General features: G+C 37.5%; 2 protein-coding genes across 2 annotated transcripts; one reads left to right on the plus strand and one right to left on the minus strand.

Annotated features, from left to right (window-relative positions):
- Positions 1-1,272: 1,272 nt before the first annotated feature.
- Positions 1,273-1,662, minus strand: LOC123665144. The gene has a single exon (XM_045599489.1). The coding sequence runs from the start codon at positions 1,660-1,662 to the stop codon at positions 1,273-1,275; it is 390 nt and encodes a 129-aa protein (XP_045455445.1).
- A 12,758-nt stretch (positions 1,663-14,420) lies between these two features.
- Positions 14,421-15,392, plus strand: LOC123665198. Its single transcript, XM_045599540.1, has one exon. The coding sequence runs from the start codon at positions 14,568-14,570 to the stop codon at positions 15,348-15,350; it is 783 nt and encodes a 260-aa protein (XP_045455496.1). The 5' UTR covers positions 14,421-14,567; the 3' UTR covers positions 15,351-15,392.
- The last annotated feature ends 914 nt before the right edge of the window (positions 15,393-16,306 follow it).

Genomic DNA, 16,306 nt, shown 5'->3' on the forward strand with positions numbered 1-16,306 from the left:
TGGAAATGACACAGTCGATTCTCGTAAGACGGTAATACTTTGGCCAAATTATATTTAAATGACAAGTGCCATAAGAATAGTTTTTGGACACTTTCTTCTCGCTTTATGTAGATGTCATAGTGTTGGTTCCACACAACACTGCAGTACTCCAGGCCACCACGCACCAGTGAGTTGAAGATCGTAAGTATGGTAGACGATTTTTTAAATTCCTTGCAATTCCGCATGACGAAACCGAGTGTTCTGAAGCCCTGTTTAGCGATTTTTTCAATACGCTACAGCCTGTAATATCCCACTACTGGCCATAGGCCTCTTTCCCCATGAAGGAGAAGAATCAGAGCTTAATCCACCACGCTGCTCCAATGCGGGTTGGCGGATATATTCTCTACTATGAGTAACGATCGCTATCAGATGTACATGATAACAACCGGGACCGACGGCTTAACGTGCTCTCCTAGACACGGTGGGGAGACCCACAAGGACTGCACAAACACCCAGACCACAGCAAACACCTGTATGGCCAATACAAATGATTGTCATGTGCGGGGAACGAAGCCGCAACCGCCAGCGCAACAGGTACAATCCATGGCTGTAACCGTTGTGCCAACGCGGCGTCATTTCGGCGGATTTTTTCAATATGAAGATTAAAACGAAGTTTACTATGATTGATAATTCCCAAGTCACAAATATGGTCTAATTCACCAAATGGCACGTCATCTGTATTATATGATACTGCAGTTAATTCTTGTTTTAAGTAACTCAGTAAAGCGAACTATTTTACATTTGTTAATGTTCAAATCCATATCATTGAGTGTACACCAGTTAACAAGGTTGTCTAAGTCAGACTGTAATAAAAGTTGATCCTAATGTGAGTTTACTACTCTCAATAATTTTAGGTCATTAGAAAACATATAAAATTTTGAGTTCAAAAAGCATTTACTGATGTCATTAATGAAAATGGTAATTATATAATTATGGATCCATAATTGTTAGTAAAAATAAAATGATAAAATTTTAATAACTAGTGTTAGTACTTAATAACTAATAGTGACCTCGTAATGTCACACATATGCTCGACTATCTCACAGACTCCGCTATCGGCGACCTTCAAGACATTGGTGCGGCTGCTGCGGACTTGCCTAGCTTTTTTGCCGGGAAACTGTCGACCCCTGCGTGCGCGAACATACTAGAGGCACTGCAGTACCGCGGCAGCCCCAACAATGCCCCGAAGGCGTTGTTGTACTGTACACGCAAGGCGTTATACGACCTCTGAGTTTAGCCGACCCACAGATTGCTCGTATAAAAAGAAGTGCAGTAAGCTTTAAAAAGCGTGATCTTAATTGGTGTTGAGCAACGAGCAAATCTGCGGGCCAACATGTTCGTCCTGATCGACAACGCCCTACGTTCTCGATCAATATCAACATTGTCCTTTAGGTCTTCTGTGACAATGTGAACTAGGTACTTGAATTGGTGTACTCTAATAGGAACCTCATTAAAACTAAACTGGTGCATTGAGGGTATATTTTCCGGTAATCTGTTGCCAGCCTTGAAGACTAGGTATTCACTTTTCTTGTTATTGTACACCAATCCATGCGTCTCAGCGTATGACTCACCAAAAGCCAGCATCCTCCTGATTGCGCTGACAGAGGAGACCAGCAGCACCATGTCATCCACGTAGCTGATATTATTAAAACACGCCACCATATATGGCATCCGACCCTCATGGCGCTGAGCCCCTCAATCAGCGCATTGACATACAGGTTAATAAATTATAGTTTAAAAAACACGCTTTTATAAGTAATCGAATTAAAAAGTAGAAAATAATTTATAATAACAAAGAGTTTATATTACAGCAGTAGAAGATCGAACAATCAATCATAATTAATTACTTCAAAATAAAATTATAATAAAATATAAGTTATTAAGAGAATAATTCAATTCAGAGTAAAAAGCGTGGGTGCTTAATATATTAAATGTAACAATTATTCTACTTGCAATTATCTATGTGTGGAGAGTTATAAAAACAGTAAAACAATGTAATTTGGTCCAACTTGGAAGATAGGGTTATTTTTTATCTCAATCGGACCTGGTAGGTGGCGCTGCTATCGGTATGTAACTCCGAAACTATTGAACCAATTATTATCAAGTTTTATAAGCATCTGTAATTTGGTATAACTTGGAAGATATGGTAGTTTTTATCTCAATTGGACTCGATAGGTGGCGCTGCTATCTGTATGTACCTACCTCCGAAACTAATGAATCAATTTTTATCAATTTTTGTAAGCATCTGTAGTTTGGTCTAACTTGGAAGGTATGGTAGTTTTTATCTCAATTGGACCCGGTAGGTGGCGCTGCTATCGGTATGTAAGCTATCAAAATTGGTAGCTGTTTTCCGGGCAGGACAACGTCTGCCGGGTCCGCTAGTTAGTTTAATGAAAAAGTTGTCTTACAAAAGAAGATATTGATCCTTATTTTTCAATTCAGACGATTGATAGCAATTGGCGCGATTCGTCGATCGCTGCTTTACATCGCGTGACGCTGAATACTAAGTCAAATTACAGGCTATTGATGTTTCAAGCTTTTGTATATTTTTCTAAGTATTTTCGTTATTATGGATAATATAACCTACAGAAGACATAGGGGGAAGGCGTTATCTTTATCTGCCTCAGAATTAAATCTTTCGAGTTAAACATCGAATAGTTCAGTGACGAACTTAACACTAAGCAACAGCCAATATAATAAGTCTTCCACAAATTTCAACCTTAGATACATCATCAGTTTGTGATTTAAAACAACAACTTGAAAACGTACAATTTGAACTGTCATCTGCACATGAAGAAATAATTACTTTCAACTCCGAAGTAGCTGAACTAAAGAAAATAATCAATGAACAAAATAAAAAATAGATTTCTTAAAAAAAATTAAAATATAAGTAGAGATTAAACTAATTTAATCACAAGAATTTCATACAATTCCTGCGATTAAATTAGTTTAATCACTACTTAAATTTTAATTTCTTTTCGTGCAACTCGGCGTAAAACATTCAAGTTAATCGAATTTGCATATAATTGTGTTTGCTCGCAAACGAAAAAAAACCGACTTCAATTACATCGACGAGTAGTACAACGTAGATCGACGAAAAAATAGTCAATTAACTGCGCGTTATCAAAGATTACTCAAAAATTAGTTATCAGATCTCAATAAAATTTATATGTGACCACATAACAAACATCAGCTTTCGATTAAATTAAAAATTATTAAAATCGGTACGCCCAGTAAAAAGTTATTGCGGGTTTTCAAGAGTTTACCTCGATTTCTCTAGGATACCATCATAAGATCCTAGTTTCCTTATCGTGGTACTAAACTAGGGATATCTCCTATCTAACAAAAAAAGAATTATCAAAATCAGTACATCCAGTAGAAAGTTATGCGGTATAATACAACGTAGGTCGACGAAAAAAGCGTCAAGTAAAAACGCATTATTAGATATAACTCGAAAAGTAGTTGTTAGATCTCAAATAAATTTAAATGGGACTAATTGACGCACACCACCTTTCGATTAAAAAAAATTTGTCGAAATCGGTCCACACGGTCAAAAGTCCGATGTAACATATATTTAAAAAAACCAGTCGAATTGAGAACCTCCTCCTTTTTTGGAAGTCGGTTAAAAAAAAATAAGGTGTCTCAAACCTAACGTTACACACATACACACACACATATATATATATATATATATATCTCAGAAACTCGGAAACGGCTCTAACGATTTCATGAAACTTAGTATTCAGGGGATTTCAGGGGAACTAAATCGATATAGCTAGGATTCATTTTTAGAAAATGTCGTTTTATCCCTGTTTACTTGTGCTTGCATACTTGTAAGCTTGTTAATTGTCTCTAAAAAAATTCGTCTAGAATATGATGTAAAAACAAACTCATTTTAAACTGAACGAAACGCTAGCGCGATTTAAACGGCACCTCATGCCATCTGTTGGTAGATATCAATAATTATGTAGTTCTAATGTGCTTTCTTTTACACGTAAAGATGAGTTGCTGCTGTTTTATGATGAAGACGATAATATAAATAATGTCTTTTGCTACTGTCGTTGAAGGGAAATCTCAATCATGTCATAGTGTGACCTGCATATTATGTGTTTGATAAACGCAAGACATGCTATATTCAAATGCTATATACATTTTTATTTAAAACGTCTGAATTATTTCTAATTAAAATGTAATTAATTTAATAATACATAATTATTCTACCTATTATCTAGTCATTTTAAGACAAAAGAATTGATTTTCAAAGTGATCATGTGGCGCAATCACCAGCAATAGTACGAGCGGAGGCTGTAGATGGCGTGAACGACGTATTATCAACCGGTCTAAGTAAATTATCTAAAGTTAAACTCGGTTATCTACGAGAGTTTTATGTGACAATCAATCTGTCTTCTATTTACCATTAAAACTTAGCGTTTTAAAGCGTTTCCGTCTCATAATTACTGTAAAAAAAATTTAAAATTAATGTAAGATGTCAATAAATATTAACTTATTTTCTAACGGTAATTGGTATCGTTACTAAACCTTGGTTCATATTAATTTCATGTAACATTTGATTGGCTTAAAAACAAAAAAAAAAAATTAAATATAAAGTTGAGTATGAAATTAAATGCTTAATTTAAGTGACATTCAAATAGGCGTAACTTGTCAAATCATTTACATTATCTGTATGTACGCGCTAAATTGGAAACAAAACCCCTTAAACCAAAAATTGAAATTATTTAAAAATCAGTCAGATTAATGTTTTTCTTATTAGATTTTATTTTCCCTTTTCTTCTTATACTTTGCTTTAGTAAGGAATTATATATTATAAATTGCTAAAATATATTCGTAAATTGATAAATGAAGATTTTTTTTAATATTAAAAATATATTATGTTCTGACGAATTAAGAGTTCCCAAGAAAATACCCTAAAAAAAAATATATCCCCAAAAACATTCCCAGAGGGAAAGAACCGATTTGAAAAAGGTGTACGAGTAACGGTTTCAGCGCGTTGTGCAATTGGCTAGTAATAATTTGAACAACCTTAATATGACAGTCTTTCTCCTGTGCCTCATAATGACCGTTAGTCATTAGCCGTTATTCTTCCGGACGCCTTTTGTTTATGTATTCGCTAGTAAATATCGTAAAAATAATCGTAGTTATTGACGATATGTGACTTAATAGAATTTTATTTAGATATTTTTTTTACGTCTTAATAATTTGTATGTAAAGTGAAGTGAAATGTTTGGTGAAAATGACTGTATGTAAGTCGAATTGTTTGAACTCTGGTTGAAATTACGTAATTGGAGATTAAATACGCCTGCTGCTTGCAGAGTTGGTGTCAACGACGCAGCAAAATAATGCGATGCCATCAGGTCAGTAGTCGTTATACATTAATGCTTTGGCTATGTTATACACAATCGGGATCTAATTTATAGGGTTTGGGGGGGGAGAGGTGGTGAATGGGGGGGGGGTGCTAGTATATAGGTATAGAAATTCGCAAAATACCCAAAACCGAATCGGAGCACCCACTGTCCACGTGGTCTTGGTCTGCCCTACCCCGTGTTTTTTTTTTTTGAAGCCGGAGGCGCAGTTGGAGGATAGCCCTCGCCTGCCGCGCGAAAGCGCGCGAACGAATGCGTAGAGGAGCGGCTCAGGCAGCCTCCGCTGCGAAACGGAGCATGAGTGAACGTTAGCGCGTTTTTTTTTTTTTGTAACGAAAATATAATTAGACCCCGATTGTCTATAGCCTTACCATTTAGTTTTTTTAGAATATTACTAATAAATTTCAAAACAAATCTTGGAAGAAATCGCCGAGTATAATATATCCCGCAATAGTAAATTGAAGCATAGACCTTACATTCTCGCAACGTGGTCCTTGTTGTTATTGTACTCGTCTATTGGATCGTCATAAGATGAATAAATAATATAAAGCGTGTAAATAATAAGCTAATATAAAACGTGTAAATATACACGCTTTATATTAGCTTCACCTGTATGTCTGTAACCGACTCCTTTGGACTTCATTTTGACCCACTTCAAAAATTCAGATTTGATTTAAACCTTATATCAGTATCCCAATGATTTGACATTTTACTAAAGATTGAAGATTACTAGATTATTATCTAGAAATAAGGATCGTCAAGATTAAATGATTTTCTTTTTTTTTTAAAGAAGTTGTGTAGTGGGTCTATAATAGTACTATATTGAAATCAAGTATTTAAACATAAAGATATATTTTACTACGTAACTATTTTTTTTTTTAATATAAGTTTTAATATTCATAAGCTCTTAAGTACCCATGCCTTTTTTATTAACCGACTTCAAAAAAAAGGAGGAGGTTACTCAATTCGACCGTATATGTATATATATTTTTATAAACCAGAAGTGAGTTTTGTTAAAAAAAAAAACAACAAATAACGAAAATTATAATTATTACGTAATTTTTATAATTTCTTAAACTAACGATTAACAATTAACTTATTCAATATTTAAACCTATAATGTTACACTTACACAGAATGATCACTTCAATAATCAAAATAACTAAATTTTTAATAACAAGTCGAAAGATAAAGATTAACACTGCACACGAATGAAATAACACAGGTAGTTTGACCGTTCGATCGGGCAGAGATTCCCCTTTTCAAGCAGACTAGACGAATCGTCTCCGACCGAGCTCGCAAGCGCCTTTATACACAAATTGACTCCTCCCACTCAAATCCCCTCTATGGTCCGGAAATACGTCACTCTCCTAACACGGCCTCTCCTGACTGGAGGACGTTCTCGTCCTCCTCTGCATGGATTCGCATCGGATCCGCAGCTCTGGAGGTGCTTGGCGTCGGATCAGTCATCACCTCGTCTGTAGCCTGTACATCGTACGAGGCAGTTCGCTCAGGCGTGGACTCCGCATTGTCGTCGTTGCTATCTGCGTCTGAGAACATAAATAACGCCCCAGTTGTAAAACACTAAAAACAAATCTTATTCGTTTTGTACCATAAAATTATACACAATGAACCATAGGCACTACGTTAGCATAGTTCAAACAAACACCAGAGAGGAAGCACTACGTTAGCTATCTCCATTAACAAGAAACATAGGCACTACGTTAGCTTATTTCTTAGTAGTAAGTATTGACACATGACATAGGCACAACGTTAGCTTATCATGTAGGATCCACACTTGTATGACATAGGCACGACGTTAGCTTATCATGAAAAGTCCCACCTGTATGACATAGGCACGACGTTAGCTTATCATACAAAGTGATTATGTTTACCCTCAAAGTAAGCAGCGCAAGTCTCCGGAGTCCACTCCCCACGCCACGGCTTCATGAACTGGGCCGCAGCCTGTGTCGATTTTCCATATGAGCCTGTCAGCAGCTGTAGCTCATATCGGTCGTGGGGAAGCGCTTTGACCACGCGATAGGGGCCGCGCATGCCGGAGTCGAGCTTGCCAGTCGATTGCGCCTGCTTAATTACAAAAACAAGAGAGTTAGTTTCAAACGCTTGTGGGGTTTTCCGGTCAGCATTCACGGTCGTATCTTGCAGCCGCTGATTCCGAGCTAAGCGCTCAGAAACCCGTTGTCTACACATCTCTCTCGACGCTTCACGATTTGGGTGAGAGCTGTCTAAGGCTACATCACGTATTAGCTGTCGAATGACAGGTGTGGCTGCTTCAATCCCTACGAGCACGTTTAATGGTGAGAGCTGAGTGGTCTTCTGCTTTGTTATATTGAGGATTAGCTGTGACCGCCACATCATGTCTGCCCATTCGTTCAAGCGATAATTGCACTGTATGCGGATCATGTTCAATAACGTCCGACAGTAGCGTTCTACCTGCCCGTTTGAACGGTGCATCTCCGGGGTTATAAGATGCACGTCAATGCCCAACTCGGATACGAACTTCATAAAGTCTGAACTCTGAAACATTCTGCCTCGGTCAGCTACCATTAATTTTGGTGTACCAAATAAGGAAATAACATTCGTAAAGAGTCGTTTTAATTCATTAGAGTCTTGACTAAACATAGGATACAACAAGCAATATTTGGAGAAAGCGTCTATTACTATCAGAATATATCGATAACCATTTGATTGAGGTAGTGGGCCAAGTGCATCAACATGAATAATTTCAAAAGGGGTACAGGGTTTTTCCCAAGAATGTATTGGTTGCTGTGGGGCTCTCGGAACCTTTTTATGCGTCAAACAAATGAGACAATGACTTATATACTTTTGTACAAATAATTTTAAGGATGGAAACCAAAAATGCTTTCTAATAAGCTCTAAAGTCCTATCGATGCCAGGATGATCATGTTCGTCATGAAAAATTCTAAGTAGGCTGAGCCGGTGACCTTTTGGTATAAAACACAAAAGTCTGGATTCTTCTCCGACAGGAGAGTATTTATAGAAGAGTAGGTCATTCTTATGTATATAGCGATTGTCATCTAACTGTCCGTCCGTCAGTCTTTGAATAAGTTGTTGAGTTTCTTCATCAGCAGCCTGTGCTATTCGAGCCCAATTCTGCTGTTTGCGCTCTTCGCAAACGTTCACAGGATTTCGGCTCAAATAGTCTGCGTGCGACATCGATGTACCTTTGCGGTACTCCAGGACGAAGTCGAAGTCCTGAAGATACATCCACCATCTGGCAACTCGTGGCAGCAAATCTTTCTTCTGCTGTGTGGATTTAAGGGCATTGCAGTCGGTTACCACCTTAAAATGAACACCAACCAGATAATGTCTATAATGCTGCAGGGCATTAACAACAGCCAGAGTCTCGAGTTCATATGAATGATATCGAGGCTCGGCGCCTTGAGTTCGTTTGCTAAAGTAACCAACTGCTCGCTTGTTGCCATTCTCGTGAACTTGAAGCAGTACCGCACCATACCCAATCGAACTCGCGTCCGTGTGGACTTCAATTGGTAAACCAGGATCGTATATTGCTAATACAGGCTCACTTGTTAAGTATGCGATTAATACTTGCCGTGCTTCTTCTTGCTCATTTCCCCAGACAAACAATGCGCCCTTTTTTGTCAGTTTAGTAATCGGGGCGGTTCTAATAGCGAAACTAGGTATATACCGGCGAAAATAACTAGCCAAACCTAATAACTGACGAACTTGCTTGACCGTTTTCGGGATGGGGGACTCTACAAGAGCTTTAACTTTAAGTTTGCTCGGCTTTACCTGACCCTGGCTTATAGTGCGGCCTAAATATTCGACTTGCGTTGATAAAAATGAGCACTTTTTTAGGTTGATAGAGAAACCCGCTTTTGTCAGCGTTTGAATTACGTCGCGTAAGTAAACGAGGCCTTCGTCTATTGTATTACTAAGTATTAACACGTCATCAATATACACAAGGGTCTTACCAGATTCCAACTGACGCCGAAGGGTTTTTGATATGATACGCTGGTAAACAATGGGAGCATTCGCCAGGCCATATGGCATCTTTAAATACTCATAATGACCTTCTGGCGTTACGAATCCCGTGAGAGGTATTGACTCTTCGGCCATTGGAATCTGGTGAAATCCCGTGGCCATGTCAAGGCTAGTGAAAAATTTATGTTTCCCTAACCGATCGATGTGATCATCGATCAATGGCAAAGGAAAACGGTCTTTGGCGGTAATCTCGTTCAACTTGCGGTAATCGACACACATGCGATCCGACCCATCCTTCTTTTTCACGAGAAGTATCGGACTCGCATACTCAGACTCTGATTCACGAATTATTTTCTTATCAAGAAGCTCTTGAGTGATCTTACGGACTTTCAAAATTTCTGTTAACGAAAGTCTGTACGGTCTATAGTTGACGGGTATTGTGTTAGTCAATTTGATTGACATGCTACCGGTATTCACTGTAGTAGCAGCGGTACCAGAGATGAGAAACGTCGAAAATTCGTTGATTAAGTCAAGCAGTCTATCTAGATCACGACCAACCAAAGACGTTTTAACGGGGATATCAGCAGTCGACGAAACACACATCACATTGGATGTAAGACAGTGTTTATAAGTCAGATGTTGCTGATCGCGAGTACGAACATAAGTCACCCCTTCACGATTCAGCACGTCGGTACCGATTATAAGTGGAGTGTTTAGAAATTCTGGTGACACTGCATGCAAGTCCACTTCCAGAGTAATTTCGTCAAACTCTATTGGTAATGTAACATAAAATGTAGACTCAACCTCTTGACTACCAATGCCTCTCAAAACTCTGAAAGCAGGCTTGCGTGCGCATCTAAAATGTTTCAATAGTGTGGAAGAGATTAATGAAATACTTGAACCACTATCAATGAGGACATCAACAGGTATACCCTGTATGACTGCGACGACTATATCATTACGTCGACTACCACAATTCTCACGACAAAAGTTAGTATTGCTAGCATTACTAGATTCTGCCTTCTTTTTAGCAAAACAGGTCTCGATCCTATGACCAGGTTTTTTACAGAAACTACATTGTTCAACTTTAGTAGTACTAGGAACGGGATAAATTTTCGGATTATTTTCACCACCTTTACTATCGCTAAAAATAGGTTTCGTCCGTTTATAACAATTTGAAGACTTATGGCCATGCTTCCCACATGAAAAGCATACCCCGTCGTTAAATCTACGCTTACGTGAACCTGTATCGTAACTAGGTTTCGAGAAACGATCGTTATTTGAGGTATTAGGTCTCTTTGAATTAGACAAATTCGATTTGACGTAGATCGAAAGAAATTCCACTAACTCGTTGGGTAGTAATTTTGCATTTGTAGCTGATGCGCGAATCTGAGGGTCCATAATACCTCGAATCACGATTGCAGAAATTAACTCATCACTTAATCCTTTAACTATCTGCAGCCTGAGAAGCGACCGACGAGCATAATCCGCGTATGTAGGATACCTATCAGAATTAGTGCTCATTACTTCATACAAGATATTTGCGATATCGGGCTTTCTAGGGCACAAAGGCTTAAATTCCCTTTTAAAATTACTCCAGCTCCGATCATTGGTTACCCATTCGTTGAGCCACGTCCTAGCGTCCCCCTTTAAGCAATTACCAATGCGAGATAAACACTCGTTATCGCTCCAATTATTCAAACCCCTAGCGCGGTCTACCTCCTCACACCAGATGTTAATATCGTTAACGCTGGGATCGAAGTTTGAAATAAAATATGGTTGATTTGACCTTACCGTTGTATTGATGGAGCATATGGCGTCAATCAGCCGATCAGTCACGTTAGCATCGCGATAAGCGGCCGCACTCACAGAACGCCCAGGCGGTGGAGACCCGGAGTTGCGGTGGCCTGCACCATCTTGTACTGCCGTCACCGCCTCCAACACGCAGCCACGCTTCTTCGATTGCGGTGGCGGCGGCGTTGCTCGTGACGCAGCGGCAGCGGTCAGGTCGTGGGGCGCACGCTGTTGTTCCTCTAGCGTTGTTAATCGACCTAGTATCAGTTCCATTTGTTGAGTTATTAAATTGTTTGAAGAAGTATGTTGCCTTGGTGAATTACTTGCTCGTGAACTGCGATAGCTGCGACGTGCATTGCGACGTCCAGAGTTTGCTTCAGGACTCTTAGTTCGTGAATCGCGACGATAGCGACGTGATTCGTAACTCCTAGAACGGCTTCTACTTTTACGACTACCGTTGGGCATTTTCACCACTTTATTGTTACAAATCAAGAAAGTAAAGCTAATAAGGAAACTGTGCGAATCGCAACAAAGCAAAAATAAAAAGCAATATCGTAATAAAAATCAATAGCAATCCTGTACACGTCGATTAATTGAATTATACTCACCAGAACTCACTGAGATACACTTTTACTTAACCTTAATCACTAACACTTTCCTTGAAGCAAAAGATTCGTTTCTTATAAAACTTCGGTATCTTATTCAAAACTACCCTCAAAAAAAAATTAGTAATAAATTCGTTTACGAAAGGTCAAACTGCCGTATTTTAGTGGTCAGAGCGGGTCTGGACGCGTATGGCCTATCCCACTTCTGATTTTATAAACCAGAAGTGAGTTTTGTTAAAAAAAAAACAACAAATAACGAAAATTATAATTATTACGTAATTTTTATAATTTCTTAAACTAACGATTAACAATTAACTTATTCAATATTTAAACCTATAATGTTACACTTACACAGAATGATCACTTCAATAATCAAAATAACTAAATTTTTAATAACAAGTCGAAAGATAAAGATTAACACTGCACACGAATGAAATAACACAGGTAGTTTGACCGTTCGATCGGGCAGAGATTCCCCTTTTCAAGCAGACTAGACGAATCGTCTCCGACCGAGCTCGCAAGCGCCTTTATACACAAATTGACTCCTCCCACTCAAATCCCCTCTATGGTCCGGAAATACGTCACTCTCCTAACAATATATATATTTTTTAATGTATGTTCGGAGATAACTTCTTCGTTTATGAACCGCTTTGGATGATTCTTTTTTTGTTGGAAAGGAGATACTCATAGTTTGGTACCATGATAAGGAAACCAGGATCTGATGATGGGATCCCAGAGAAATCGAGGGAAACTTTCAAAAATCGTAAGGATGACTAGTAAATTTAATCATGTTTTCATTAAGTACTATAAAGCACTACTATTTAATAAAGGTCTGGAGTCGATCTGATGATGGAGAAGAAAGATAGTCGAGGGAACTCTTTAACGATTTATAGCAATTACCTGCTGTTTGAACTTAATTCGTTTCTATTGATGAGAACTTTGCGTATATATGAGTTATAAGTGCCATTTCAGTCTGATGATGGAGACGAAAGATAGTCGAGGGTACTCTTCAACGACTTATAGCAAGTACCTGCTGTTTGAACTTAATTCGTTTCTGTTGATGAGAACTTTGCACCTATATGAGTTACAAGTGCCATTAAAGTCTGATGATGGAGACGAAAGATAGTCGAGGGAACTCTTTAACGATTTATAGCAGTTACCTGCTGTTTGAACTTAATTCGTTTTTATTGATGAGAACTTTGCATATACTCATATATATGAGTTATAAGTGCCATTTGAGTCTGATGATGGAGACGAAAGATAGTCGAGGGTATTTTTCAAAAACTTATAGCAATTACCTGCTGTTTGAACTTAATTCGTTTATATTGATGAGAACTTTGCATATGTATGAGTTATAAGTGCCATTTCAGTCTGATGATGGAGACGAAAGATAGTCGAGGGTACTCTTCAACGACTTATAGCAATTACCTGCTGTTTGAACTTAATTCGTTTCTATTGATGAGAACTTTGCACCTATAGAGTTACAAGTGCCATTAAAGTCTGATGATGGAGACGAAAGATAGTCGAGAGAACAACGATTTTCGACGATTTATAGCAATTACCTGCTGTGTGATCATCTGTGTCGCAGGACCAGGTTTGATGATGGAGCCCATAAACACTCGAGGGAATTTCTCAACAATTTACAGCAGTTACATTTTGCTGTTTGACGACCGCTTTGATATAATGGTGCATGTGCCGTCTCGGCGGCGCCTAAACACCGACGGTCGCGGGTTCTATTCCCGCTCGGAGTGAATATTTATGTTTACACAAATATTTATCTTCGGTCTAGTTGTTAATCCTTGTGGTTCTCCCAACCTAGCCTCGGAGAACACGCTAGGCTGTCAGTCCCGGTTGTTATTACGTACACCTGATAGCGAACTTTACTCATAGTATGTCGACGCGTTAGCGCAGCGGTCACAGCACCGGCTGTTGCGCTGGCGTTAGTGGGTTCAATCCCCGCGCACGACAGACATTTGTATTGGCCATATAGATGTTTGTCATGATCTGGGTGTTTGTGCTTGTGTATTGTGTATGTTTCCTAACCCCCGACATAAGAGAAAAATCATCCTTGTTAGGTCTACCCATCACTAAAAATTGTAAAATAAATTAATTTTTAACAAAAAAAAAAACCGATTACTGTAATATAAATTCTTTGTAATTAAAAATTATTTTCAAATTTTTAGTTCGATTAGCTTTTTTTTTTAGTAATTTTTTTATCTAAAATTTTTAACGTCATTTAATGTATTCACGTTTTCGAGTTCCGGAGGAGGGTAGGCGGTACTGAGACGCGGTAACAACATAGTCCGTATAAAAAGTTATTTAAAAATGTATTTTAAGTGAATTTAGTGATGAAAAATCGTACAAGTAACAATAAACTAGTGTATATGACTATATAGTGAAGACAAGGTGCTAAGTTAACGAATAATACAAAAAAAAAAAAAACCTAAATAAGTGAAGTGTAAGCAAACAACAATCTACAATTTTTTTTCAAGTCTATACTCGCGAATCCAGGAACTTAAATTGAACTAGTGTTAATCTATAAAGGTGCCGGAGCGCAAATAAATGAAAAATCGCGAAGCTATCCTTTCTTTGGAAAAGCATAACCTCACATCTTAACAAGTGCAATTGTATAGTAAAAGAAACTGTGAAACAGCGCCATCTATTAGAAAATAAGCACACTACTTTCGACTTACGCACAATAAGAAACAATAGTATCCGATTCTACTAGAGGGCGCAACGAGTACCAAAACAAAGCAGACACTATGGAGGAAATTATGATAGCCTTACAAAATATTCAAAAAGAATTGAAAGTTCAAAAATTAGAAATTCAGAAAAGTGGCGAAAAGGTGACAGAACAAGTAACACTCAACATAACTAACAAATTAGAAGAGAAATTTACAATATTGGAAGAAAAACATCAAACCTTGAAAGAAAATGTTGAACAACAAGAAAGAAGAATCCAATTTATGGAAAAACAAGCAAGACAAAGAAACATAATATTCTTCGGAATTGAAGAGAACGAGACATCCTACCATAACTTGGAGAACAATATATTGCAATTCATAAGGGAAAAACTGTCCTTAAAATTGGATTGTAGAGATATTCAGGAAATAAAGAGAGTGGGGAAAAAAGGTGAGAAACCACGACCAGTAATTGTAACTTTTTCTACCCTTGGTTCAAAGATCAGCATTCTTAAGCAAAAAAGATTATTAAAAGACACCCAATATTATTTTAACGAAGATTACCCTAAGTACATATTAGAAAAAAGGAAAGAACTACAAGAAGAAGCAAATAGAGAGCGCGAGAAAGGAAACAAAGTCACGATAAAATACGATAAACTTGTTATATTCAAATCAAACAACAAAAGAACACTGATGACTTCACCAGAGTCAGATTCCAATTCTCAAGCACTAGTAATTAATAGTACAACCAGACCTAACAAGAAAAACAAAATAAAACAGTCAAACCCATCTATACCCAGATCAAACAGTGTCTCAGAAGGAGTTCTAAAACCAAGCATTCTAAGCTACTTAATAAACAAATAACGTCAACAAAGCGTATAAACAAACCAACGACAATACCACTATTAACTTAGATTCATAGCAACCAATACCCCCCCCCCCCCCTCCCTCAAAGATGCAACATTCAATCAATTTCAACTAAGCAACGAAAACCATCTTCCAACCCGGCTGGTCACCGTGGAAGATTAAGACCAAAACCCTCTAAAGAAGCCATCTCAGACCTCTTGTATAATAAGAAAAGAGACACAAACCCAAGAAATACTTAACGAAAAAGAAGAAAGATCAGCTCGTCATATAGTACTTACAACGTCGTCTTTATCAACTTATGAACGCTTAATTGAACTTAGCTCTTTAGAGGAGGCCTTCACCCTCACTTGAGGAGGGGTTCATGCAAGACAAACTTCTATATTCTATCTAGATTTAAACAGTTTTCTAAAATAAGTGAAATATGTGTAAATAACATCATTATTTTTCTTGTCTTATTCTTTTTTTCTTAAACTATGTATGTATTTTACTTTTTGCATGGAATAAAAGGCTTTTTATTTTATTTATTTATTTATTAATGTATTCACGATCGACCTCTTAACCAGTACAGTAAGAAATTCTTTTTAGAGCGCTAGGTTTAAGATTAATATGTAATCAGTGCCATCTACCGTCCTTAATATGGGCAAATATCTTACATTTAAAAATAATGAAATATATATGTAAATAAATAAATATATATGGTAATTACAATTGTATGTTTTTTTTTCTAATTTGTAAACTGTTTGAATATAGTCATGCTCAATGTGCTGTACTTGAACTAAATAATAGTCTAACAAAATTAAAAACAAAATTTGTACAAATTATTTCTCTTTTATTTCTCTTGTTTTAATCTTTAATTGTAGTTAAAAAAAAACACTATATCAAGTTTTTGCCATTTGTATGTTAAGTACCCGGTTGACCGAGCTAAGCTCGGTATTTTTAGTAAATCGTGTTTT

The sequence above is a fragment of the Melitaea cinxia genome, chromosome 23, assembly GCF_905220565.1.
Source record: "Melitaea cinxia chromosome 23, ilMelCinx1.1, whole genome shotgun sequence".
In the NCBI taxonomy this organism is placed as follows: Eukaryota; Metazoa; Arthropoda; class Insecta; order Lepidoptera; family Nymphalidae; genus Melitaea; species Melitaea cinxia.

Coding starts and splice junctions, on each gene's coding strand:
- LOC123665144 (XM_045599489.1), bottom strand. CDS start 1,662: ATGGTGCTGCTGGTCTCCTCTGTCAGCGCAATCAGGAGGATGCTGGCT.
- LOC123665198 (XM_045599540.1), top strand. CDS start 14,568: ATGGAGGAAATTATGATAGCCTTACAAAATATTCAAAAAGAATTGAAA.